Raw genomic sequence first — 27,706 nt, forward strand, 5'->3', positions numbered from 1 at the left:
AAAGAAGAAGAGGAGAAGTTGTTTGAATTATCATATTGATATTTGAGTTGTAAACTTGTTTTTATGTGCCTTTCTCTTGTGTAAGAGTATGCTGTTTTGTTCTTTCTAGTGTCTACATTGTAAGATGGTATTAGAACCAAAGTTTATAGGGTTTTCAGACCTCTCCTCGTACGAGGAGATAGTGGACCCTACATATTCATCATATCTGTCATTTTATTTCATTTCTATACATTGCACCCTGCATCAGTTGGTATCAGAGCGTCAGCTTGATCCAAGGGTGACAGTATATTCAGCATGTCGCATATGACATTAGATGAAGATCTTAATATGGACCTTCCTCCAATATTTGATTGTTGCTTGGATAGTTCATGTCCAATATGTTGTGAAAATTATTCAGGTGATTGTCTCGTAAATCTTGATCTTCCTCCCGAGTTTGATCGTTCTCCATATGGTACTTATCACGTTTGCTGTCAAAGTTCTTGTGTGGTTCAACGAAATGTTTATATGGAATCTTGTCTAATTATTAAAAATGCTGATTACAAAGAATTTTTGAAGTTGAAGTTTCATGATTTAATGAGTCCATTGGAAACTTCTGGATATGTTGATTTAATTGGGGTTGATGTCTTCTACTTCAGAATTTCCAAAGTTTTGGTTGACATTATAAATCAAATGAAAGAGAATGTCAAGGTTGTGAGGTATGCTATTAAGGGTGCTTTTCACACTTCAACAATCAATATTAAATGCTCAAAATATCTATTTGTTTGGATCAGCAGAGTTCAATTTTAGCGCTCCAAATCAAATGATGATCCGAATTTGAGGACGAATTCTCTCCAACCCCACGAGAATGATGCAGGCCAAGGACTAAAGGCGTTATTACATAAAATTACTGGCAATTGGGATTTAAGTTTTATAATATAATACATGCAGTTATAATGCATGTATCTAGCTTTAAATGTGGCTTATGGAATTCCTAGGTTAATGACATTTTATGAAATCATTTAGTTTTTTAGGGGTTATATTGTAAGCCTTTATTTTTTTTATGTCTTTTCATATTTTTCACTTTAAGTTGTAAGCCTATAAATACTTGTATTTGTAAAGAAGGGGAGAAGTTGTTTGAATTATCATATTGATATTTGAGTTGTAAACTTGTTTTTATGTGCCTTTCTCTTGTGTAAGAGTTTGTTACTTTGTTCTTTCTAGTGTCTACGTTGTAGGCTGGTACTATAACCAAAGTTTATAGGGTTTTTAGGCCTCTCCTCGCACTAGGAGATAGTGGACCCTACCTATCCATCCTATATGTCATTTTATTTCGTTTCTATACGCTGCGCCCTGCATCAGATACTCGTAGTGCAACTTAGTTGTTAAAAATAAATACCGTTTAGAGTGAGACTAAATTTGACGAAATAAAATCCTGCCGTATCCAGAAGTCTAGGATCGGACTCCTTAGCATTACTATTGTAAGATTGCATGCATAGACAAATAGAAAAAAGCAGAGCAAACTACAGTACAGGTAACTCCGAGTTAAACAGAATATAAAGTACAAGTTAAGAACACACCTTTACCAACAATGAGGCCAACCTGCTCCCAGGTAAGCATATAAAACGGCTCTAGCTTTAAGAAATGAGGTACAAGGGCAACCGGAAGAAATATAAGAAGGTTGGAAAGCCCTAGAAATCTTAGAAACTGAGCCATACTGGCACGGCCGCTTTTTTCATCATCCTCATCGGGTAATTCCGTGCGAATAAGAGTAATACAGACAGAATACAAGGCCGCCGAGACAAGAGCAAGTATGTCTCCGAGGAGAGGGTTTGAAGCAATTGCACTTAGAGCAGTTCGCGAGTCACCAAGGCTGACAATTATCGTTCCTCCCATGCAAAGAAGAACGCTAATAAGCACCAAAGTAAACTTCTCCCCTAAGAATGCTAGGGAGACCGAAAAAGTGAAAAGGCTGGATGAACTGCTTAATATGGTATTCGACTGCACGAAACAACCACAGCAAATCAATCATACCGAAATGATGAAACAAATGGACAAATTAAGAAGCAGGGTGTGCCATGCAACACTTAAAAAGCTTACCGTAACGGTAGTATACTTCAATGACAAATTGAAAGTCAGCTGTGCAAAAAACCAAAACGGGGAAATCAGTAGGCTAACTTTAGCCACTCGAGTTCGTGTCCAGCGCCCTTTTCCATCCACTTGCTTATCTACCGTTTCAGTGACATTGTCTTGAGTTGCTGAAATCCCAACAAGCTCGTATGATACAACTTTCGGTTCTACACCAAGATTAACTTCCCCCTCTTCCGCATCCGCTATCACTACTCCACAGTTTTATGAATGAAATCCGCTATCACTACTCCACAGTTTTATGAATGAAATCCGCTATCGTTTCCTTCAACAAAATAAAAAATAAATCCAAAACCCCTCAAAATTATCCTCCAAATACTACGTAGATCACAAACAGAGAATTGCATATGTATTTGATGAGGAACGGGGACACAATAGCATCTACCACCGACCGTACTACGAAACTGGCAGCTATCCAGATGGATGCAACAGCAAATATGTATATCAAACCTAAAACCCACTTCCAAACTTCAGTTTTCATATCTTTCCAGTCAACCCCAAATCAAATCAGCTCCCAAATCTTGCTAAAAATCAGCTATCCAATTCCCGAAGCCCGAAAACGCAAACTTTCTATGCTTTCAGAGAATTATAACAACTTCCTATGTCACTAATAAACCCAAATCTCACCTGAAACCACCAAAAAGAAAGAAAAAAAACTACCAAAATTAAGAGGGAAAAAGAAGTGAGGAATTAACCCCATAATACTAAACTGCACCAAGACGCAATATTTTCCATACCATTACGATATAACCAGAATTAATTTCAGACCCCAAATATATGAAATATTTAATCAAATTTAAGTTCATTGAGGATTTGAACCCAGAAATAGAAAGATAATTTGAAAAGAAAAAGTATAAAAAACTGAGAAAAAAAAATACAGCGAATTGAAGGGGGATGGAAAATGTACCTGGGACGAGATTCACATCGGATTCAGAGGTTTGTCGTTTTGACGGAGAGAGAGGCTACCGGATTTGTTCAAAAGAAATGCAGCAGACAGCAAAATCAACAGTAGGGTGAACAATAAATATCGATCCGACGATCAATTCACGGCAGTAAAACAGAGCAACAACAAAAATACCGATATAGAATTACATGCAGATTGAAAGGAAAAATGATCAAACCAAAAACTCACATCTTATCGGCTTCCCAATTACTCTGCGCCATGTTTTACCTTTATTAAGTCCAAACAAAAAAATCACCAGCAATGTCACTGTTTTTTTCTGCAATTATACATCACCGATAGCTTGAGGTGTTAGGTTTTGAACTTACACATATCATGATAAGAGTACCTAAACGTGGGTTTAAACCAATTAGGAGTCATGGCCATGTTAATAACTGATCTCCTAGAATTAAGGGATATGGGACGTGATAAGGATGTTTTCATTGCTCCACGTCGAAAGAAATTGATTGCTGCAGTTCATAGCAGTTTCTATCCAATCATCATGATAGATGGAAGTTGGAGAAGTTTAGTTCGATATAATAAAGGATTCCCTGCTCACAAAGAACACGTTCCGTAATCAGGGTTCTATCACCATTGGAACATAAGGTCTTGAGTGAGTAGATGAATTCTTATGCATTATTAGTAAACACTGCCTGCACCAGATCTTTCAGTTGGTGTTGCTGCTGTCTTTGTTGCCGGACAGATGGGTTCTTAGGTATGATCGATCTCTTTTTAATGCCAACTCTTGTGAATGTTATATGTAAGATATGTTGTTTGTGATCCTTGTTGAAGACTAACCATTTATAGTTCCTACATGAGATTCCCCCATCAAAGTAAATTCAACTAAATTAACAAATAAATTTAATTTAATTTCAGTACAAAAATGGGAATTCAACCGTTACTATGAGTAGTTCACAATCATTATCTCAATTATCATCTTTAGGAATTACATTGAACTTTTTTAAGTCCCGAATACAAAACTAGATAATGCGCAACTTCACAAATTTTCTCCCTCCATCGTCCTGGATTTTCCGAGCAACCAAACAGAGCAAAAACTCAAAAACAAAAACAAAAAATCACAGAATTCTGACAATTTCCATCGGAATTCAGCTGAGAACCATACCAGTGAGCCAACCGATCAAATCCTACACCGCCATTCCGGGAGATCTCCACCTCATGCACCCTAACCCGAACTGAATCAACCAAAACTGAAAAACAAAAACACAAACAAATTGAAATTTCGTGCAGCTAGAGTGATCCGAGACCTTACATGCTCAATTGAGTTCATACAGTGTGGATAATTTTCCCGAGAAAATAATGGACTCTTGTCCTTAGAGTGTAACTGAAGTAGGAAGAGGGACCTTCGAGATTTATAACAGTGAAAAGAGAAGAGGAGAAGGAATCGTCGAATGAAGACATTAAGGCCATCTCCAACCGAGGAGGATCAGATGACCGAAAATAATCTAAAAATCATCTCCAATCGAGAGATAGGCCAAAGGGCTCATAGATCCCACGTGACAAAAAATGGCCAAATAGCCAACCGGCTGGCCGTCTCCATCCAGTCCGATAGCCAGCCCTTTTTTTTTTGTTCTTTTCCATTTGCCTAGCCCATTTTAGGCTTTAGGGTTTAAGATTTTTTTTTTCCAGCCTATTTGCCCAGCCCTTTTTTTTTAATTTCTAATTTTTTTTCCTACACAATTTCTTACATATTTTTTTATTATTTCATACTATCTTACCTTATTTTATTTTAATTATTCACATTCCATACTATAGCCCTTTGGCTCTCGGTTGGAGATGATTTTTTGTCACAGGGCTATATTTGACCTATGGTCCTCTGGTCCCTTGGTTGGAGATGGTAAAAAATATGACTCTGCACTGTTCATTAAAATATTAATTTATTAGAGGGTCAAATGGCTAAAACGAGACATCTGGCCCTCATTCTGTTGAAGATGGCCTAACAAAGGCTGGTTTTTAAGTTCAGAGTCGAAGCTAGGCTCGGAGTATTAACGTTGGGGGGGTGTTTAATGTTTGTGGGATGAGGTTTGGATTTTTTAAGCACGTGTCATAATATAAAGGGAAAAAGACTGTTTACTACCCTCATATTCCGTGGTTTTCAACATTTAGTACATCAATTTTTTTCCGTCCTAGAGTCATACCTAAAGTGTAAATTTTGGAACAGTCTCATACATCCGTTAGTCAAACTGTTAAGTGTTCTGTTAACTATGACGTGGCGCCCATGTGGACAATGATTGGGCGCCACGTGGGTCACCACATGGATTTTTTTTTTTAAAGAAGGGGTTTTCACTTTTTTTTAGGGGTTCAAAAAAAATTTCCCTCCAAAAATTTTGAAATTTTTCTCCAAAAATTTTGAAATTTTTTTTTTCTTCTCTTCTTCTTCTTCTTCTTCTTCTGGGCAAAATCGATTTTTTTTTTTCTTCTTCTTCCTCCTCCTTCTTCTGGACAGATTCTCTTTTTTTTCTTCTTCCTCCTCCTCCTCCTCCTCCTCCTCCTTCTTCTTCCACCTGGGCAGATTCATTTTTTTTTTCTTCTTCCTTCTTCTTCTTCTTCTTCTTCTGGGCAGATTCGTGTTTTTATTTTTTTTTCTTCTTCCTCCTCCTCCTCCTTCTTCTTTCTTCTTCTTCCTCTGGGCAGATTCTTTTTTTTTTTCTTCTTCTTCTTCCTCCTCCTCCTTCTTCTTCTTCTTCTTCTTCTGGGCAGATTTTTTTTTTTTTCCTCTTCTTCTTCTTCTTCTGGGCAGCTTTTTTTTTTTTTTCTTCTTCTTCCTCCTCCTCCTCCTCCTCCTTCTTCTTCTTCCTTCTTCTTCTTCTTCTTCTTCTTTTGGGCAGATTCGTTTTTTTTTTCTTCTTCTTCTTCTTCTTCCTCCTTCTTCTTCTTCTTCTGGGTTTTTTTTGTTTTTCCTTCTTCTTCTTCTTCCTGAGCGTGGAGTCGAAGATGCTGATGTGAGGGTGGGCACGGGTGGGATTGAAGATGAAGTTTTTGTTTGTTTTTTTTTTAAATAAATAAATATATTTTTAATTTTATTTATTTTTTAAAATTTTCACGTGGATGACACGTGGCGCCTAGTCATTGTCCACATGGGCGCCACGTCACAGTTAACGAGAGACTTAACAGTTTGACTAACGGATGTATGAGACTGTTCCAAAATTTACACTTTAGGTATGACTCTAGGACGAAAAAACTTGATGTACTAAATGTTGAAAACCACGAAACATGAGAGTAGTAAACAGTCTTTTGCCCTAATATAAATTGTTAACACATATGATCAATTTGCATTCCAAACTTTATATAATTAGAAAGAAAAATACTATGAGGAGTGTAGAATGAGATTTTTAGAGTGCTAATAACAATTTTCTTCTTTAAAGACATGAAACTATTTTGTGGCACACACATCCATTAATCTTTTTTTGAACATATAATAGATCTTACTTTGATCTCAAAAATTAAAAATATAATCTCACTTTAATTTGGTTAACAATGTGATTAGTGGTGGTTGAATGTCAATTTGATGAACAAGGCTCTATAACAACATAAGTTGAGATAAAATTTTAGTAGATTTTATGATGAATTATAGGAGGGCGATGAGTTTTATTGGGTTGTGATCTTTTTTATTCGTAATCTGAATAACTTTAGATATTTAAAAATAATAATCTCGCATACCATTTGATATTTAAAGAGAGTAGCTAAGTGGTGAACTTTATTATATTTCGATTGCCTAACGTGTGTAGTGTAAAATGTAAACAGACAGTTGTATGTAGCTATTACGGGGAACATTCTTTTCCAAATATTTATACAAGCATTTAATTATATTTAGGCCTTTGAACAAGTGCGCATTGCATTCATACCTTGATAACAAACTTGATACCTACCAGTACATAACAAAACATGACATAGTTCAAATTAAAGAATTAGGTGAAATTTGTAAGAACAAATGTAAGACCCCAAAACGGGACTTTTAGATCAATTTTGGGCTAAAATTGAAGGTTTATTACTAAATACTCAAACAAATTAGTTGATGGGTTAAAGTTTTACCCGATCAAAAGAAAAATGACAATGTAATGAGTTTTGTAGCTTAGTTATTTAAGAGCATTCTCTTTTGTATTTGGTGATCAATTTTTTTATCTATTTATGATACAAGCTGTATACTACGCGCCATAATATAAATAGAAGAACGCTAAAATATGTATCTTCTCTCCATGTGTATTGTGACACATAAAATATTAATTTGTGTCCCAAATATATGAAAATTATTACCTAAATTAAATTTTCTAAAAAAGAAAAAAAAGGCCTAATTTATTTTCATTTTTAATACAAAGGATGGACCAGCGGGAAGAGACTAACGGGAGGTCGCGCCGAAAAAACCAGAAAAGTAAAATAATATTTTCCAGAGAGCGCGTGGGCTTTGAATGACAATCCACGTGTCCCGACATAACTGGTTAGTAAGTTCTAGAAAGTCATAGAAGTGACCGGAATCCAAATTGTCGTCCCAATTAGTTGGGAAAGTGTTTAAAGCGACGGATCCGAACCGGCTCACGCAACTCGCAGAAAAGTGAGAACTTCTCTTCGTGGCTTCTTCACGCTAAGGTACGTTCTCTCGTTACAAAACCGCAATTGAAAGCCTAATCGTCATCCATCAGCCTTTCAATTGTTTAATGGAATTTGCTTTCCGTAATGCGCTTTATAAATTTTTCAATTTTGTTGAGAATTTGCAGAAAATTTTAAACTTTAAATTTCGGAATTTTGTGTGGAATTTTTGGGGTTTTTGGTTTGATCTGTGGGATCCAAAGCTTAAGGTAGATTGCTGTATGTAATTGCTAGATTTTAATATTTAAAAGGTGTTTTTTGGAGGGTAATTCAGGATTTTGTTCATTGATTTCTGTGATTTGTATGATAATTAGTGTAGATTCGAACAATGTAGCTCCAATTACTGGTTTTGTTTTGCAATTGGGAAATATGTTGATGATGTTAAACAAATAAAACTGTTTTGCGTATACAATTTGGTGATTTTTGTGCATTTTGAAGTTTTTTGGTAGTGGTGGTGGTTGAAGCACAGGAGCAAACCAGAAGTACCCTTTTTCCAACTTGTATTAGCAATTTGCAAACTTTAGAATTCGGGCGTTTATATGTCAATTATGGCAATCATAGTGTCCAGCTTTAGCTGCTTATAACTGAATCTGTTATTTTTCTCCCTGAATTTTGGCCCTGATCATGTTTCATTAATTGTTGTCTTTATCAGTGTGATTGGAATACGCGATCTTCATTAGCTCAATACCCCTCATTTTCGTCTACTGAGCATTTTGATATTGGACCGCAGAGATGGCAGAGGTGTGTACTGTTATATTTGTTGTATTTTGGCTTTTCATTGCGTTGACTTCTTTTCTTGCTTTGCAATGCAGTTCTTTAATTGATGTATTAATTTGGTTGCAGGAGGGTCACAAGGTTATTCTAAATGTATATGACCTGAGCCAAGGATTAGCAAGGCAAATGTCCATGGCTTTCTTGGGGAAAGCCATTGAGGGCATATGGTAAGTGTTTTTTGTTCATTGGAATACAAGGAGAACTCCGATATGAAGAAATATTGTTATTTCGTATTTTCTTCTTAGCAAGGCATGTGTAAAGGTAATGAAACCTTCCATGTGAATTTTCAATTGCAGGCACACAGGATTGGTGGTTTATGGTAATGAGTACTATTTTGGGGGAGGCATACAACATGCTCCTGCTGGGTCAACGCCATATGGGACACCAATTAAAGTGGTAGATTTGGGTGTGACACATGTGCCCAAGGATGTATTTGAGATGTATTTGCAGGAGATCAGTCCCCGGTATACTGCTGAAACCTATAGTTTGCTTACTCACAATTGCAACAACTTTAGCAATGAGGTCGCTCAATTTTTGGTGGGTGCAACCATTCCGGACTATATTTTGCAGCTTCCTAATGAAGTTATGGGCAGTCCAATGGGAGCTCTTATTAGTAAGTTATTTTATCCTTTAGATGCTACTCAGCCCTATTTGATTCTGAAAGCTAATTTATAATTATTGTTCTCTATTTATTTCCTTTGTTTTCAATCCCCCTTAATTTGTATTTGATTAGTGATTAGTGCCATTTGATTTCAGATAATGACTATAAATTGATAGAAGGATTGAGGATTGCGGTTAATGGGAGAACCATGTGGTTAAATACTCAATAATACGAATTTTCGCTGCCTTTGTTTTGCAGTGCCCATGATACAGAATCTGGAAGCAACGTTGAAAAGTGGTGCTGCTCCTCAAGCTCCACAATTCCGGCCTCCTTCCATGGTGCAACCAACAGCTAATATTGTGAAACCCTCAAGTACTTCGAGCAAAGAGACTGGTGATAAATCGAAATCTGGAGTGCAGCAGCTCACCAAGTCGGAAGTGCGGGGAGCATCAGGGAGTGCGGTTAAACCTCCCAACGGAGTTGTAGATCCTCTCGGGGATGCTCGCAGTAAGGTGCAAGAGGAGATCTCTGCTGAGTTTGCTGCAATCATGGCAAGTGGAACACTGCGTGCAAGCGAGGCTGCTGCCCTTGCAACGAGAAAAGTGATGCAGAGATACGGTCATGCAGGTTCCACGATGTCACAGAGTTAAAGGGTTTGCGTTGTTTTGAGTACGTAGACCCCTCCGATGGATGATCAAACGGTTTTGATATTTTTTATTGAATAATTATTGATCTTGTAGCGTTCATTCGTGGCTTTGTTGTTTCGAAATCTTAATGATTACTTGTAGACATATACTTTGTCCTCAGAAGGGGCTCATTTGGATTTGGAGTAATTTGGAATTGAATGGCCTTAGTTAACCGGTATGTGCATTTATATTGGAGTGATCACTTGAATCCTATAAAATGACCTTGATTTGTAATCGCATTAATCGTCAATTGATCCGAGCGAAAGAAATTAAAAGAACTACGGTAATTATGAAGTGTGATTTCCATCTACGTAAGTTACAGTAGCTTAGAATATCGCTATCGTAGTTACATTTACAAAAATTCTGAAAACAGTACAAATATCATGCACTTTTACGTGTAAAATGTGAAGTATGCTATGAAGGGGCAGCTGAAACCGGCCTTCCCGTGCCCGATGCATTGCGACCTTCACTGGTCTCGCTGAGATTTTCGTTCTCTAACACAAGTACAGCTCCTTTTGGTCTGTTAAAAGCATCGGAAGGAATGTTTATGCCAGCGAATCCGATCATGACAGCCCCTGCTCCAAGATAATCAGCAAAATGAGGAGCATGGCCAGTCATCGAGTCCACAATTGCCGCCAATGGAACCTGGATCGTCAGACCGGCTGTTGCTACCGTGGTGGTTGTTAGAAGAACGGCCTTGGCCCATAAGTAGTCACTCAGAACATTATCCAGCAAACCTAAACACAACACAATTATGATTCAGTACAGGAGAAACACTACATAAAACTCTACAGCATCTGTATGTATCAGTACGCCTCATGTCAACTATGTTCATATCTTGTCCTCAACGTTTATCCATCAAATGATAAGGAAGATACTCGCAGTGCAACTTAGTTGTTAAAAATAATTCGGTTTAGAGTGAGACTAAATTTGACGAAATAAAATCCTGCCGTATACAGAATTCTGGGGTCGGATTCTTTAGCATTACTATAGAATGCATGCTTAGACAAATAGAAAAAAGCAAAGCAAACTCCAGTACAGGTAACTCCAAGTTAAAAAGAACATAAAGTATAAGTTAAGAACACACCTTTACCAACGATGAGACCAACCTGCTCCCATGTAAGCATATAAAACGGCTCTAGCTTTGAGAAATGAAGTATAAGGGCAACCGGAAGAAAAATAAGAAGGTTGGAAAGCCCCAGAAATCCTAGAAACTGAGCCATACTGGCACGGCCGCTTTTTTCATCATCTTCATCAGGTAATTTCTTGCGAATGAGGGTAATATAGACAGAATATAAGGCCGCCGAGACAAGAGCAAGTATGTCTCCGAGGAGAGGGTTTGAAGCAATTGCACTTAGAGCAGTTCGTGAGTCACCAAGGCTGACAATTATCGTTCCTCCCATGCAAAGAAGAACGCTAATAAGCTTAACCAAAGTAAACTTCTCCCCTAAGAATACTAGGGAGACCAAAAAGGTGAAAAGGCTGGATGAACTGCTTAAGATGGTATTCGACTGCACGCAACAAACACAACAAATCAATCATATCGAAATGACGAAACAAATGGACAAATTTAAGAAGCCAGGTGTGCCATGCAACACTAAAAATCCTTACTGTAACGGTAGTATACTTCAATGACAAATTGAAAGTCAGCTGTGCAAAAAACCAAAACGGGGAAATCAGTAGGCTAACTTTAGCCACTCGAGTTCGTGTCCAGCGCCCTTTTCCATCCACTTGCTTATCTACCGTTTCAGTGACATTGTCTTGAGTTGCTGAAATCCCAACAAGCTCGTATGATACAACTTTCGGTTCTACACCAAGATTAACTTCCCCCTCTTCCGCATCCGCTATCACAACTCCATCAGTCTCCTCAAGGAGAGTGATTTGCTCCGACTCTCCTAACCTTTGCAAAGGGCTACTCTTCCTACTTCTCCAAATCCAAAACCCCTCAAAATTATCTTCCAAATACCGCCCGATTTCAACCAAGGGAATGTAGATCACAAACAGAGAATTGCATATGTATGTGATGAGGAACGGGGACACACCGGCATCTACAACCGACTGCACTACGAAACTGGCAGCTATCCAGATGGATGCAACAGCAAATATGTATATCAAACCCAAAACCCACTTCCAAACTTCAGTTTTCATATCTTTCCAGTCAACCCCAAATCAAATCAGCTCCCAAATCTTGCTAAAAATTAGCTATCCGATTCCCCAAGCCCGAAAACACAAACATTCTGCACTTTCAGAGAATTATAACAACTTCCCATGTCACTAATAAACCCAAATCTCACCTGAAACCACCAAAAAGAAAGAGAAAAAAACTACCAAAATTAAGGGGGGAAAGAGGTGTGGAATTAACCCTATAATACTAAACTGCACCAAGACGCAATCTTTTCTATACCATTACTATATAAACTGAATTAATCTCAGACCCAAAATCCCAATATGTGAAATATTTAATCAAATTTAAGTTCAATGAGGATTTGAACCCAGAAATAGAAAGATAATTTGAAAAGAAAAAGTATAAAAACTGAAAAAAAAAAATACATATATATATATATAGCGAATTGAAGGGGGATGGAAATTGTACCTGGGACGAGATTAACATCGGATTCAGAGATTCGTGACTCGTTTTGACGGAAAGAGAGGTACCTGTAATTTTTTTTTTTTTGTCAAAGTTGTAAGCTTGTAATACAGTTGGATTTTGACCTCTTTTTTCACCGGTCGTGAAGAGACGTACGACGTTACACAATCTAAAGAAATTGATGCGGGTACCGGTCAGCCTCGTTAGTCATTAGTTAGGCCCATCTTCGGAAATATTGTGATGTCTTTTACTTTTCAGCACAAGCCCAAATATGCACAAATAAAATTAGCTATATTGTTGTTAATATTATCTAGGAGTGTGATGGTGTAAATTTAGAAGTAGAATTATGAAAGAATTTGGAAATCCAATTCCTTGTATGGCAAGTAAAGCTCATGTGATTAGTATAAATAAACGCTTAAAGCCACAAAGGAAAAATAAGTGATTACAAACCAACTGAGCTTCATTTTTCTCTCTATTGTCGTTACTCTCCTACCCTAACTCTCTAAATTTTCCTTTAACATTACAAGATTTTTAATTTAAAAAAAAAAAAAAAAAAAACTATCCATTAAGGAGCTAGTTGGCTCCTTCCTGGACCCTATGGAAGAAAGAAAATGTCTTGGAATGCCTCCTTTGAAGGTCGTATGGCAGTCTGGTATGTGTCCTAGTAGTGAACGTGAAGTGTTTGATGAAATACATGCTCATTAGATGTTGTCATGGCTCGACCGATGTCAACAAACATTTCTCGAGAGATGTCGACCATGATTGACAACATGGTTCGACGGCATGGCTCGACAATAGTCTACAAGCTCATAAAGGGTGTAAACACGAAGTTTCCTACGACAAATGAGACAAGAATACGTGTACAAAGATTTTTTTTTTTGTATTAATGAATTTGGGGTTACAATCTCTTTTTAATTTGATCCTCTGATTCAATCTCCATAAGGTGTGGATGTGTGATGTTGTTGATTCAAGGGTCACGATGACTTGATATTGGATGCACGGTTGCCTCAAGGATTTGGCTTGTGGCGAAGGAAGAACCGGCACGTGTAGTTGTGCTTGTTCATTCTTGTGATGGTTGTTGATCCAAGGGTTGCGGCAACTTGATCTTGGATGAATGGTCGCCTCAAGGATTTGGCTTGTGACGAAAGAAGAACCGGCACGTGTGCTTGTTGATTCTTCAAAAGTGTTGGCAAAGAACGAAGAGAGCTTTCTCGATCCTTCGGAATTCTTGGGAATTTGGGAGGTTCGATGCTTGAGAGCTTTAGAGTTTCCAAGCTCCAAGGACACAATTCTTTGTGAAGTGAATTCTCTTCCAATTTGGGAGTAGAGAAATGTATTGGTGAATTAGTCCCTTGAAATGAATGCTTTGGGTTCCTATTTATAGAATTTCCAACTATTGATTTTGGATTTAAATAATCAAATCAAATAAATCATTTCTGTCAAGTGTTGACACGTGTCCTTCTTGATAACTCTTCCGATTTTTGTTAAGTCACATGTGATGTGTACAATTTATGTGACACGTGACATGTATACCTTGGCACGTTAAAATTTTAATGCGTTGGTCAACATTTATTTCACCGAAATTCGATATCTATAAAGTGCTCAATAAAATGTCTCTAACTGACAAAACTCGGCAAAAATCATTCAACATTGAACTAGAAAAAAAATTGCGCCCTTGTGCGCACTGTTTCTTTCATGAGAAAGTTATGAACTTTTACACTACAAACCTATGAGGTATGATTCCTAGATTCATTACATATTAGACAGATACTAAACAAACAATAAATCGTATCAATATTATGTGCAATGCCCTTTTATTATCAGTTAGCGTCTCTTTTAGTTCTACTTCTTGGGCCACTTACAAACTCAAGTAATGCTAGAATTATCACATATAATCGCTAATTAATTATTTACGTGGTGTAAATAATTTGATTAACTAAACAACTGATGATAAGTCATTAATATATCCTGGAAGCAATGACAAGTGAAGATCATAAATTGATGAAGAAAAATTCTCACTCGATATAATTTCCTTCTCATTCAATCCGTTTGATTTTTTATCGCGTTTACAACCCGATACATTGTTACAATCTGACATTGCTCATACAAATTTTGAGTAATTCATGAGCAAGCGAATCGTAAAGATATGTTTTACAACAGAAATTAAATGCTCTGTGGAAACAACATTGTACCATGCAACTTGTAGTTTTACAAGGAAGAAGTACTTCCACACCGTGATGCTGCCACTCCATTGTGCCTTGAGCACGAACCCCATTCCATGGCTTCTGCCACAGCGCGTTGGCGTTCGGTTACACTGTCTTCGAGCTGAGAATCCTCGTTTATGACCATTGTTTGATCCGGTGATGGAGAGGGAAGGCTGCTTATAGGCGAGGCAGCAGTGTCCGGACCAGTTCCGAGGACACTAAGAGCACTGACCACATCGCTTATCAAGGGACGAACAGGTGCTTCCTCGTGGAGGCACATTGCTGCAACTGCCATGGCTTGATTTAGTGCTCTCACAGGAAAGTTTCCTTGAAGAAGTGGATCAGCAAGTTCTGGATACCTATTAGGATCCTTGAATACTGGTTGTGCCTGTTATAGACAAAAAAATTATGATAAAAAGTGTCAAAAGATTTCACAGAGACGGACTAGCAGCCCACTACTAATTAGTCGAACACGATATTGTTCATAACTTAACCACCTGCATGGTCTAGCAGGTGTGAGCCTCGGTTTTATACTAGTGAAATCATTTACGTACTGTGTATTATTTTGTCAAGTATCCGGCGATTCTTCAACGCAAAGCACATGACTTGAATAAGAATAAGAAGAAAAATATGTAGGGATATTTACCCAAGCAACTAGATTTTGCTCCCTGGTTGATAGTGTGGTGTCAACTGCTCTCCTTCCAGTGATCAATTCCAATAAAACAACTCCGAAACTGTAAACATCAGACTTGACCGTGAGCTGTCCTGTTCTTTGGTACTCTGGGGCACAATAACCATATGTTCCCATTACTCTTGAAGATACATGAGTCTTGTCTCCAATAGGTCCAAGCTTAGCTAACCCGAAATCAGAGAGTTTTGCATTGAAATCAGCGTCGAGTAAAATGTTGGAAGATTTTAAATCGCGGTAGATAACAGGTGGATTTGCCTCGTCATGCAAGTATTCTAGTCCCTTGGCAGCTCCCAGAGCTATTCTCATTCTTTTGAACCAATCTAGTGGCGTCTGGCCTTCCGGAAGATCTGAAAATCAAGATACGAAACATGAGAAACCGGGTTTAAGCCCTTTGCGGATACAAATGGAAGTAGCTCCAAGATGGAAGGAAAAATCAGTTTACAAACACATCAAAGTAGTACCTAGTAAATGGTCTTCCACAGATCCCAAGGGCATGTACTCGTAGACAAGAAGTCTCTGATCACCATCTGCGCAATATCCGATAAGATTTACTAAATTTTCGTGGTGTAAGAGGCTCAACATCAACACCTCGACAAGAAACTCTCGGTTTCCTTGCAAGCCATTCCTGTCAAGTTGCTTCACAGCCACAACCTGTTCTATTTTGTCAAGTTTTCCCTTGTAAACTCTTCCAAATCCGCCCTCTCCAATGAGGCATTCTTGCCTGAAGTTCTTCGTCGCTGTCGCTAATTCCCGGAATGTGAAAGTTTGCGCAGCAATGTTGTTGTGGTTTACGGGTTCTTTGTTGACATTATGGGCATTGGCTGCTGGATTCTCAGCTGGTGGTGTAGGTTTTGGTTTAGGAACTTCTGCTTATACATAACCAATAATTAGAAAGCTAATAATTTGCCATGCGAAGGGGTAAAAAATCGGAAGAGCAAGACTTGTGATGCAAAACACAGAAGACAAAAATCTAATTTTCAACGATGCTGGGAAGGCTGCATTGGCAAATCATTTCGTCACACGAAACAATCACACGTTACCACAATTTTTATTCGTTAGAAAGGCAAAAAAATCCGACCTACCAGCTGGGGGCGGCCGAGGCTGTTGTGCTGGTGGAACATTGTGTTCCTTCTGAGAAACAGTGGTAGGCAATTGTGCTCTCCTCCCACTATTTGATCTTGTGTTAGATGATTTCTTTTCATGGGATGAAAAGCAAGAAAAGCAACTCATCTCACGCGCAATATAATCGCTTGAAATCTATATAAGAAGTCCTTGCAAATTAAAAAATCTCAGTTTATGATCCATGCAATGTTGCATTCAATCCCAAACTTTTCGATATGATCAACTGCAGATAAAAAGTTGATTACGAAGATCTCCCGAAAAACGAAAGGAATTCTCACAACTCGATGAGGATACGGAATGCTGGGTAGGCTCAAAAGAAGTGTGTCATGAATCTAATTGGAATGCATGGAAAGGGAAGAGGGGGTTATAACCATGAAACTGAAAAAACAAGATTTTGAGTACAACCATGTTTGAATCCCTAGAGCAACTACCAGAAAACTGAAACCATCAAGAAACTAACAGAATCAACAAACTTCCAGGCATGCAAAAGAAAAACCGTCGTTACGATTTCCCGGAAAAAATGGTGAAAGTGTAGGTCAGCAAGAAACCAAAAATAGGTTAATTACATATCTTTTGGTGTTTCCGCAGAGCATGGAAAAGAAGAAGAAAAATGAGGTTGTCAAAGTGTCTGAATTATAAGCAGAAAAACGTCGGAACCAAATCTGCTTAATTAATTATTAATTCCCAAAAAAAGAAAGCTTAATTATTATCTGTGGTGGTTATGGTGTTGTTTAGCATTATGGGATTTTTCTAGCTGCAGTTAAATATAAAAGAAAAAAATAGAAATAGGCCAAATCATGATTTTGGTGCTGTAGGTTGAGCGAAGTTCAGCTTCGGTCTTATTTTAACGTCGTGATCGATTTAACCATTGTTATTTACTAGTTATAGCTCACTCGTGACATGCACGTGAAGGTAAAATTAGACTTTTTTGAAGTGTAAAAACATTACAAACATGTCATCAATGTGATAATTTTGTTGAAAAAATGACGTAATTGTTTTGAGATTGTGACAATTAGTAAACTACGTAGCAATTGAGAGTACATGGATCAAATTAGAACTTCGTTAAAACTACATAACCAAAATCACGACATTCATTTATTCATGCAATCCAACCTTTTCACATAAAGATAAATATTCAAGCATACATTACATAGAGATACCGCTCGACAACCCACCCTCCCCTTCAATTTTTCCCAACTGTTTAGGAAGCATTAACCGAAATCTTCACACCACCATCGCAGTGGCCAGGGACGGTGCAGATAAAGTAGTTGAGTCCCTTCGATAATTTGACGCGATCTTTGCCAGTGGTGAATGCCTTAGAGCTTGAAGAAGCACTACAACTACTATATCCATTGGCATCAACAACTGCCACATTGTGGAGGGATCGATCATAGTTGAAAACTGCACAAAAATAAGTTGCCCATGTGTAAAACGAATCAAAACACCGTGTATCGCTAAAGAGAAAATTATATAATGAATGTTCTAGCTAGTATTACCAAGTTCATCGCCGGCTTTGAACTTCTTTCCATCTGTCCAGTTTTCGACGTTGAAACTCCACCCAGATTTGTCACCAACTGTGAAGGTGGTTGTTTGAGCAGACACAATGGTGAGGAAGAGAAAGAGGAGAAGAACATTGGATTGAGTTGCACTGCATCTTCCCTGGTGAGACATTCTTGATGTGATGATATGATAAAATTATCGCATATAAAGTTTACTTATATAATAAAAAGATTGAGGGAATGCAAAGAATGTCGCATATAGGAAGTTTACCAAACTTTAAAACATTAATTCAATAAAAATGGCGCTTATTTTTTGTTTATTCACTTTTCCACAAAATAAAAAGAAGTGCTTGAGAATATATGTTGGACCTTTTTCGATCCATCGAAAAGTGAATAAGAAAAAATAAGCAGTGGATTTTGAAATCCATGATGCTTTTGTATATAGTTCCATATTATAATTAGCAATTAATCATTCCTTCACGGGTCTTGTATGAAGCAAATAAAGAATCAACAAGAACCCAAAACAAAGAGATTCCGGGCTCGTTTGGTAGTGGTTTGATGGAAAGCTGGTATGCTCGTAAGTTTTTGTTAAACACAACAAATTGTAATTAAAGTTGAAGAGCTTGGGGGATAAACATTAAAAGGTATTTTTATATGTACTCCAACAAGGCGTTTTTTATTGTTTGAAAGCGCTCCTCAGTTGTCTAAAGCAAAATTTGTATAAGAGCATCGCCTGAATTTCTCATGAACTTGTATTTTACATTTGAATTGCCCCTAATAATTCTTTTATTTTTATTGAGGATAAAGAATCAGACCCCCAATGAATTTGAAAAGGACCTTTAAGTTTCACTTTAGTACTTGAACCAGTATTGCAAATTTGCAAGAGACTTGAAATTCAGTTGACAAGTAAGAAAAATTACTATTCAATCATCTTTTCTTTTTTCTTTTTCCAGAAAGAATTTAAAATTTTATTACTACAAATGTTTTTTTGACTGAAAATTTGCGACCAGCACTATTCTATCCATGGCCACCAATTTGACAAAGGATCCTTTCCTTTCTTTTAATTTCATGTCTTAAGATATGGACACTATTGAATCCTATGCCAATATGTAAGTTTTGGATCCTTTAACCCCAAAATTAAGTGATTATAATGTTAAACTAGTGTTCTTCAATTGTGAGCGTGACTTGGAAAACTGCCATTGAGAGAAAAGTCTTGTTCACATGAAAGCATTAAGCCGTTGGAACCAAGTTCGAGAGGCTTGTTATCTACTGTATTGGGTTTGTGTAGACCTGGAAAGAGTGACATGGATCGTCGTTCGGGATATAGGGCATGAAAAGGATCTTGTTGATATATTGTTTTCTTCTGGTAGGTAGAAGCAATAGCAATGACATCGTGACAACAGCTCGCACCGTAAACTTGGGAGATAATAACCATGCAGTGCCACTGAAATTGGTCTATGGGAATAAAGAAAAGCGCATAGAAACCACCTTTGAAGTTCATGATGACTTATATATATTCAGAAAAGGTTTACAACTTACATTTGCTAGAATCAACAACAAAAATTGAAGTCTTGGTTATTCATCAAATGAAAGATTACTTTATAAAAAGAAGGGGAAACAACAATGCCAATGGTGGTGGTGGCGGAGGCAGTGGCGGTAATCAGGACAACAATGATGAAGCCAATCAAGGCGACGTACGATGGTCACACTGACGTGGAAGGCAATAACGTGGAAGGTAATGGTCGAGAAGTTAATAGTGATCATGATAATTTCGATCCAGATTATGTGAGGACAAGTGGAATTAGGGTATACAAGCTTGTCCCAAAGAATGACAAATTAGCAGGGCTTCAAAGCTTGGGGGACCAAATTGTTACATTAGTTTTGGCACACCACGGTTCCTTGTCCATTAATCCTGCAGGCAGCGAGTTCAGACAGTATTTCATATAGCATTGGAAACATACATTACAACACAATCAAGTTATAAGAGTAGAAACAATAATGCAGGAAGCAACTCCGAGTTAACTTAGCGATACATTGACCTCGATGGTGGAGTCTGTTAGGATAATTGCTTTCGAGACAATCCAATTTTATCCTGACATTTAGAGGTTTCGTAAAGATCACATATCTCAAATCTCTGTTTGATTTTAACAAGAACTGAATGCATGAATCTCTTCCCAGCTTTCCACTCTTCTCCGAGTTTAAAATATCTGCTATTCTTGCTGCATATTTCTCCTGATTATCCTCTGCTTCTTGCTTTGTTTTAAGTTTTAAATACAGCATGGCGTAAACAACAACCTGCATGATAGTGAGAGTGAGGATTTAATTGGCACCAGAACTACCCAAAAAAAAAACAAACAAGGAGATAAACTAAATGTGCAAACCTCGCTCGTTCCAGGACTAGTATTGACGACACAATTGATGTGAACTTTCCCGTCTTGTAGCCCTATTTCAGTAGTCGTACTATCATCTTCGACAATCAACTCAGTATCAGGTTCTGATATCGACAAGGCAAGATTGTCCAGTTCATCGTACCATTGTTGAGCAACACCGACCTGAAAATTCGAAAGAGTAGAAATCCTAAGCTACTTAAGGATTAAGCTCTTCCAGATAGGAACCTTCTCTGAAGCTCCTCCTACATCCTCTACCCATTATTGAGACAGATGCCAAATCATCCAAACAAGTCATTAGTTAGAACTGTAAACAATTAGCTGTGGTAATTGTGTAATTAGTTTTAGAAGTTAAGTGCACTAGTGTAACAAGCCTGTGGCTATATATACCATCTTGTACTGTTGTAATTATTCATTCAATGAAAAGCAGTTTGTTACAGAGAGAATTTTCAGTTTCTATACCCATGACACTTCGGTAGCGGCTCCTCTTGTCTGGCGCCATATACAGCCTTCTTGCAACCGTTCTACAAGCTCGGTATCTTCAAGAACCTCCACATTTAACTGTATCAAAACTCTTCCTGTTACATAGTAAAATTATATGATCAAAGAATCGTTAACATATTAAGTTTGCATAGTTAACAGAAACAGCATACTCTACCTGAGAACGTCGAAAAAAAAAACACAAAACTGGGAAAGGAAAAAGATTGGAAATGACTGGTAGACGATGGTTTATTTGCATGTTTCGCAAAATCAAATTTTCTCTCCAGTCCACCATGTTTACTTGATGCAAATAACAAGATGTCATTGCTAAGACATGAAATTAGCGCAAACCAAAACATTACCTAGCATATCCACCAAACATGGCTCATTTTTCAACTTTGAATTAATCACAAATCATGGTAAGGCAAAAGATTCAAATCCCAGTTGGACATATCTAGAAAAAGAGGCAGAACCAACTCACATGTCACACGAAATAGTGAAATACAATATCAACTAAGAAAATAAGAAGCGTACTTAAGATTAAGAAAAATACCTGGTAATAACGGCCTCAAAGATTCAAGATGATCAATCACTCCCTGAACTCCACTACCACTGTCAAATGAGCAAAAAATATGAAGAAAATCATGAGAATACATTGCCACATAATCGGAAAATGACAAAAATGAAAGAATATTGGATGTATAAGGAAACTAGTTTGTATATCATTGCCTTCATAAACATACGTAGTATATACTTTCTCCAATGAGGAAGGCAACCAATACGGCAGTCCAAGAATTCCAAAATTTTGATAACCGGAAGGTTGAACGTACTCCAGATTCTTCACTTAGTTTCAAAATCCTCTGTCCAACTTCAGAATTAGCATTGAAATGAGTAATTGAGTATTATAGACAAAGTACAAAACAAATTCACTTGAAGAGGTAAAATAGGTACCCCCATATCACAAAGGATTACGTGATTCTGCAAGGTGGTCAATGAAGATAGTAGGCCAGCATATGGGAGCTGCTCTGGTGAACAAATAACATTGGTTTGTTGCTGCAACCAATCATGTGGCATCTGTTTCAACAGCGCTACTTTTTCCATGACCTGCTGTCCACAGACCTCCAAAATCTTCGGGAACCCTTTTCAAGTCATGATGTTAGGCTCCATTAAATGTAATAATATATATAAACAAGAAAGAAGAAGAAAAAGAAGCAAACCTCTGATGACTTCTTTTATCTCTCCTGAAGCCAAATTTAGGATCCACAGAGTATTAAAGCTGCCATTCAAATTAATTAATCACATCAATGCCTATAATAAAAGTTAAAACAATAAAAGACAAGTGACCCAGGATTTATTGATTAAGATTTAAGAAACAATGACAATTGATGTGTTGGTTTTACCTTCGGTTCATAACATCGAGACTGTCATCAATAGATTTCATCAGATGCCAAGGATACATCAATGATTGTAAATCAAATCCTTCAGTCCTTGTATGGGCATTGCTTCTCAAAACTAGCTTGGTTGTGATCCAGGTACAAAGTTGATTACTCTTCTTAGCAGTGTCTCCCACTGGATAGAGGGTTTCCAGAACCCGGCTCTCCATATCAGCTTTCCTTATGGCATGATTCTTAGTAGATAGGGACCCCACATGCAAACTAGTTAGTTACAGGAGTATGCAATACAGCTGCAACATCATAAATCACATGTTATACCTTACAAACCAATGCATACCTCTGAATCAACAAAATATAGGCAATCCTCAGCGGCATCATAAAATGAAGCTGCAGGGCGTGCCAACTTGGCACATTCAAAGTTTCCATCCTCAAAACCTGGGGAGGAACCAATATGACACACAAAGAATGAAAACCCAAACTTGAGCTTTCTTCATTTTATCTTTAAAAGTTTCAAGAAAACTACAATAAGACAAATACTAAGATTAAATTTAACATCTACATGGAAACACAGCAACTTTCTAAGAAGAACTCAGTAAGGTCAATTTTGTGAAAACCAAAGATTAATCCCATAGAAGCCCTTCCCGTGCGGACAAGGGAAACTACTTTTGCTTGTTTTAGAGTCGAATACATAAAGTGAGCAAGTCACATAAAAAAAATCCTGATAAACATATATGGACTACAAAATCATCAAATCCTGGTTGAACAAAATATTGAACCGCCAATAACTGATAACTGAGTTCCTAAAGTCGTCTTCTTAACAAGTGAGTGTTAAAATCTTTGACCCTGTCAATGTAATGTGCATAAATTGATGATTACTAAGAAAAATTAGAAGAGCAGTCCACATATAATTTAATATATACACAGTCCAGAATATGACCATTTCCATCAACTACAATAATCCAATGATGATTGCTGTCAGAAAGGAAGAGCCGGTTCCCACATTCATCTGCAGAGATGCAGCCTGTAATGGAGAAGAGTAAAAGAAATGCTTAAAGCTTAGTTTCTGGAAACATTTTTATTTTGTGTATTCTCGAACGAATGTTACAATTTCAACTGAACTTCACCAGTCATGTGACATGTATCAGTCAAAGTAAAATATAGCTGTGTTGAAAGGAATGAAAAGATTTTGATAGTCTATTGCACCACACTGCTCTATAATATCATACAATGCAGATGCTTACAATGGAGCAAATCAGTGCTGCGTAGGGAGCCTATACCTGGTAAGTAGAAGAGAAGATTCCTTAAAGAATCGCCATATGACTCTTTAATGATTTCAGGTTGCTTTGTCCAAGTGCTTTTCAAGTTAGTGCGCGACCTGGAACTCCCATCATCTTGCACAAGCAAGTCCTCAACAGCTGCACGAGGGCATTAACATGTATCGTGGAATACGTGTATATGTATTAAAATGCGTAATTATATTAAATAAAAGCACATGTCCCAAAATAAAAATCATGGATCTATATGCATTCAGTCAAACAACATACTAAAAGTAATAATTATCAACATATATGGTGTCCAGAACAGTAGCAGCCGATAAGAGATGCTTAAGAGCCAATTAGTTTACCATGTTAATTGAGATCATGACAAATTTTTACACACAATCGGATAACACACCTATTTCCTAAGAAATTTCAAACTCTTGATTCACTTTTTTGGTGGAAGCTTTGTAACCCCCTCCCCTCCCTTGCTACAAAAGTCGAAAAGAAATAGGATGTTGAAAGCAGGAAGTACCCTGACTTATTTCGAAGTGCAACAGGAAGTTTAAGCAATAATTGCATGATAATATACAGCTATTAACAGTTATCACAGGAAGAACATATTCTCACAAACAAACTTTTAACAATGTCATGCAGGAATACATGCATACCTTTATTGAGAACTCTGAGATCCATATCCTTCTCATGGTAAACCACTGGACTTTTAAAACCTTTAAACAAAATGCAGCATGCCCCGTTTTCCATCTAAACACATTAAAAAAACTAATGATTACATAATGATTGTGAGAAACAATGTTGAGATCCGTCAACAGGCCAATGAATGTGTACGTAGTTATGGATTTTGCATGTGTAGGTCTTTTCACAAGACAAACCAAGGATCTTTACCTCACCTCAGTGAAGTTCTTGTTCGACAATATAATAGGAAATGTGATGTATTCCTTCAGTATATATTGGATCAGATGGCTTCGATCAGCAGCTGAGTGAATCGAGCCACCTGACAGAAAAGCCCATAATGTGGAGCTGAGGAAACCTACAACAGAACACACGCAAAGAAGAGAGCTTTAGAATGACTACCCGCTCACCCTAATCATCCAATTCTAAGCAGCGAAAACAAACATCTGACCGCATAGCAACATTTTTCTTCTAATTCATCCGGTTCTAAGTAGAAAGAAACAAACATATGACAGTTTATTCGTTTTCCTCTGTTGAAGTGACTTCACCTTTTCTAACATGATCGTGGCATCACAACTAGTTGTTAAACTAGTTTCAAGGAACCGTCCAGCAAGAACCACAGGTGAAATTCAACTTAAAATTACCGCTTAGCACGAAATCCACATTGTGAAATCTGTATCAATTCTTTCCAGAGCATGTGATTGTATGGACAAAGCCGATAACTTGGTAACCAATCCACATTGTAGAAGATGATCACCTGCACCAACACATCAAAGATTCAATTTTTAAATCTCAAATGAACATTTCTAGACTTCTGCTTCCTAAATTTCAACAAATTGCAAGTTAAAGTGAGTTTCTTTCATGCCAAAATTGAATTATTTGAGATTGTAGAAACTGTGAATTCAGTGTATATATGGAGGGTGAAGCTTACTGGAGTGAATTCGAGGCAAAATTCGTGAGATTTCTCTGAAACGCCGATATCTGAGAGCCATTCTTGTAACGGAAGCATGTGGTTTCTCTGGTTCTGGGGTTTTGGATTGGACCATTTGGACTAGAACCCAAAAATTCCATTTGGCCCAAAATATTATTCAAAGAAAAAATAAAAAGTTCATAATGTAAACTTCTTCTACTTCTGTCTCTTGAATGTCTTTCTCTCTCATATGTGATTAGTCATGTAATGCGAGATAAATGAATAGTCCAACTCTTTATCCGCTCTTAAAAGTTTCTTTAACTTTCTGATGTGAGACAATTATCACATTTTCACATGTTCTCTCATGTATAGCAAGTTTAACTAGGTGGCATGAACCATGTGTAGTCGTTAGGCTTCACAAGTGTACGAACTTGTTTTGATACCGTGAAAAATACTAGGTCCTACCTTCAAAACTAATTGTCAATTGGAGGAATAACTCAAGTCCTTATAGCTAGACGCTCTTGGCTCTTGCGAGGTCCATGTCGCGTGTATTTATCTTCGAATCGTCGTACCAGTGAGACTTAATTCCTTGTAATGTTCTCAAGAACCTTTAATATGAAATATGGAAAGATAAATAAATGTGTGATTCCAAAGATTGAAATTGTTGAACTTGAGGATGTACATTTTTTAATAAATTTGAAAGTGTTTCCCACTTCCTACCCTTTAATCATGAAACGGTAAGCATGCAAAATTTTAACTGTGTCAGATCTCTTTTTTTATGTCTTTGACTGAGATTAAAGTAAAAGTTACTATTTATATAGAGTCACCTTTTCACTACAAAACAAACATTAATTTTGGAAAAATAAATAACTCAAGACTTTGGTTGATGAAACAATAGCAATCAATCTCTGATTATTTTTGTGTCAGTTTTAGTTTACCACTCTACTTTTATTGATTTTTCAATAATTCCTTTTCTGATATGGCTTGCCTTATAAACTTAATGCTGGCATTTATATTTTTTATATAGAAGATAGAAAATTATGATGAAATCATGAAAATGAAGTTGTCTCACGAAGTTGACTTTCTGGGTTTGGATTTTGTTGAAAATTCTACATAAAACATTTAACATACAAATTACAATATATAATGCATGGTTCCAGTCTTAATTATATTGAAGCCTTTTAAGATAAAACGCCATCATTCTTGTTGAGCTTGCAAGTTGTTAAGTTGCTAACAATACCGGTGTTGGACCACTGACCTATCTTTTTGAAATTTGTCAAATTTTAGGGTACATTTTTGTGTGATGCAAAGTGATAATATAACCTCGACACCATAATATGAATTTGAAAACAAGGTAATATCATTAAAATTTATAATGAAACAGTGGCCATCCAATATGACCTCTCTCGCCTTAACTTGAGAGATTTTGCGAAACTTTTATTATACTTATTCTTTTCATATACCCGAGCATTCTAGAAAATTTTAAAATTAATTATATATTTAAAACAGAAATCCTATTTTCAAAAGCAGAATGATAAAGCCTATGATTGGGAGCAGCTTACTCAGCAACAGGCAATGATACTGTTATCATTATCTAAATCATGACTTTAGTTTTGGTTGCTTGGTTGGAATCAGCTTTCTCGGATTTTGCATTTGAGAAGACAAAAGCCAATTTCCAAAAAGCCGATCAAATAATTTCAATTTCTAGGTAGGCAAAACAAAAGGTCCTTCCCTACCTTCACTGCTTCCACTACTGCATTTGTCACAGAGAGATCTGACACCATTGCTGCCCTCACTCTTCAGCCTCAGATTTCTCTTCTTATTATCTCCCCTTTTTTTTTTCAGCTTTAAAGAATCACTACCATTCCATGCAATAAAGCCACATGCTACATCTGATTTTCTTCTTCCATTTTTTTCCAAAATATACAAAGTATATGCATTTCTTTCTTCAATTTGAAGGGGTACTATGTAAACTCGCCGAAAAGTTTACAGAGGTTTCTTTTCTTTTCTTTTTTTCTTTTGAAAGTGAAATGATAGCGTCATAGCCGTTTTATGAGAAAAAACTTGTCAACCAATATTACCAAAAGTAAACTTGAGTTTTCATAAATCCATTGACAATATATATGAACAAAAACCAAAATTTCACCATCAACACACAAAGCATTTCGAAATTTAAGATGCATAACTATTATAATTAATCAGAGCAAAGGAACAATCCCATTTATAATCTATACCACCACCCAAAATCATACCATCATCATCATCATCTATATATATATATATATATATATATATGAAACAAATAGATGGATATTACATCATATGAAATATTATTTATAACCAAAGTGTACTCTTGCTATACATTTCTAGCCCCAATATAAAAGCAAAAAAGAAGGAAAATAATAAAAGAAAAGGTAATGCTAATTAATACGGATGACGACAACAACAATTTAAAGGTAACAAACCTCATTCATCACTGAGGCACAAAGCAGTTTTACAACAATAACCAGAGATATGACAAACCATAATAACTGTTGCCGTTACGACCCCTTTCTTCTCTCTACCTTCACCATCTCTGCAGCTAGTTTGATATAGGGTTTGGTCCGCTAGGAACTTCATGAGCTTCAGCTCCAAACTCTCTTCTGGCACTCGGATTTGAAGACGACGTTGTAGTTGTAGGGTTTTTGGTGTTTTTTGGGTGGAAATTTGTGGTAGACTTTGATGAGGGCTCGGAGAGAAGCCTTTTGCTTGTGACT

The 27,706-nt window shown here is 37.0% G+C and overlaps 4 protein-coding genes, 1 long non-coding RNA gene and 1 pseudogene across 5 annotated transcripts; 1 reads left to right on the forward strand and 5 right to left on the reverse strand.

Moving 5' to 3' along the window:
* Positions 1-1,949: 1,949 nt before the first annotated feature.
* LOC126620732 (uncharacterized) lies at positions 1,950-3,948 on the reverse strand. Its single transcript, XR_007622619.1, has 3 exons — positions 3,879-3,948; positions 3,032-3,367; positions 1,950-2,751 (listed from the first exon to the last, which is right to left on the reverse strand). It is a non-coding gene; the product is annotated as an uncharacterized LOC126620732 (long non-coding RNA).
* A 3,563-nt stretch (positions 3,949-7,511) lies between these two features.
* LOC126620735 (uncharacterized) lies at positions 7,512-9,899 on the forward strand. The gene is made up of 5 exons (XM_050289006.1): positions 7,512-7,666; positions 8,319-8,407; positions 8,510-8,607; positions 8,737-9,053; positions 9,300-9,899. Exons 2-5 carry the CDS (start codon positions 8,399-8,401, stop codon positions 9,689-9,691), a joined length of 816 nt encoding a protein of 271 aa, XP_050144963.1. The 5' UTR covers positions 7,512-7,666; positions 8,319-8,398; the 3' UTR covers positions 9,692-9,899.
* Positions 9,900-10,006: 107 nt separating this feature from the next.
* Positions 10,007-12,485, reverse strand: LOC126620734 (thiamine-repressible mitochondrial transport protein THI74-like). The gene is made up of 4 exons (XM_050289004.1): positions 12,321-12,485; positions 11,339-12,021; positions 10,815-11,238; positions 10,007-10,464 (listed from the first exon to the last, which is right to left on the reverse strand). Exons 2-4 carry the CDS (start codon positions 11,873-11,875, stop codon positions 10,142-10,144), a joined length of 1,284 nt encoding a protein of 427 aa, XP_050144961.1. The 5' UTR covers positions 11,876-12,021; positions 12,321-12,485; the 3' UTR covers positions 10,007-10,141.
* Positions 12,486-14,312: 1,827 nt separating this feature from the next.
* LOC126620733 (probable serine/threonine-protein kinase PBL26) lies at positions 14,313-16,910 on the reverse strand. The gene is made up of 4 exons (XM_050289003.1): positions 16,292-16,910; positions 15,671-16,075; positions 15,165-15,556; positions 14,313-14,906 (listed from the first exon to the last, which is right to left on the reverse strand). Exons 1-4 carry the CDS (start codon positions 16,437-16,439, stop codon positions 14,523-14,525), a joined length of 1,329 nt encoding a protein of 442 aa, XP_050144960.1. The 5' UTR covers positions 16,440-16,910; the 3' UTR covers positions 14,313-14,522.
* Positions 16,911-17,404: 494 nt separating this feature from the next.
* On the reverse strand, positions 17,405-18,002 carry LOC126624785 (basic blue protein-like). The gene is made up of 2 exons (XM_050293894.1): positions 17,828-18,002; positions 17,405-17,732 (listed from the first exon to the last, which is right to left on the reverse strand). Exons 1-2 carry the CDS (start codon positions 18,000-18,002, stop codon positions 17,533-17,535), a joined length of 375 nt encoding a protein of 124 aa, XP_050149851.1. The 3' UTR covers positions 17,405-17,532.
* A 1,754-nt stretch (positions 18,003-19,756) lies between these two features.
* Positions 19,757-26,734, reverse strand: LOC126622762 (uncharacterized; annotated as a pseudogene).
* Positions 26,735-27,706: the final 972 nt, after the last annotated feature.

The sequence above is a fragment of the Malus sylvestris genome, chromosome 5 (assembly GCF_916048215.2).
Source record: "Malus sylvestris chromosome 5, drMalSylv7.2, whole genome shotgun sequence".
In the NCBI taxonomy this organism is placed as follows: domain Eukaryota; kingdom Viridiplantae; phylum Streptophyta; class Magnoliopsida; order Rosales; family Rosaceae; genus Malus; species Malus sylvestris.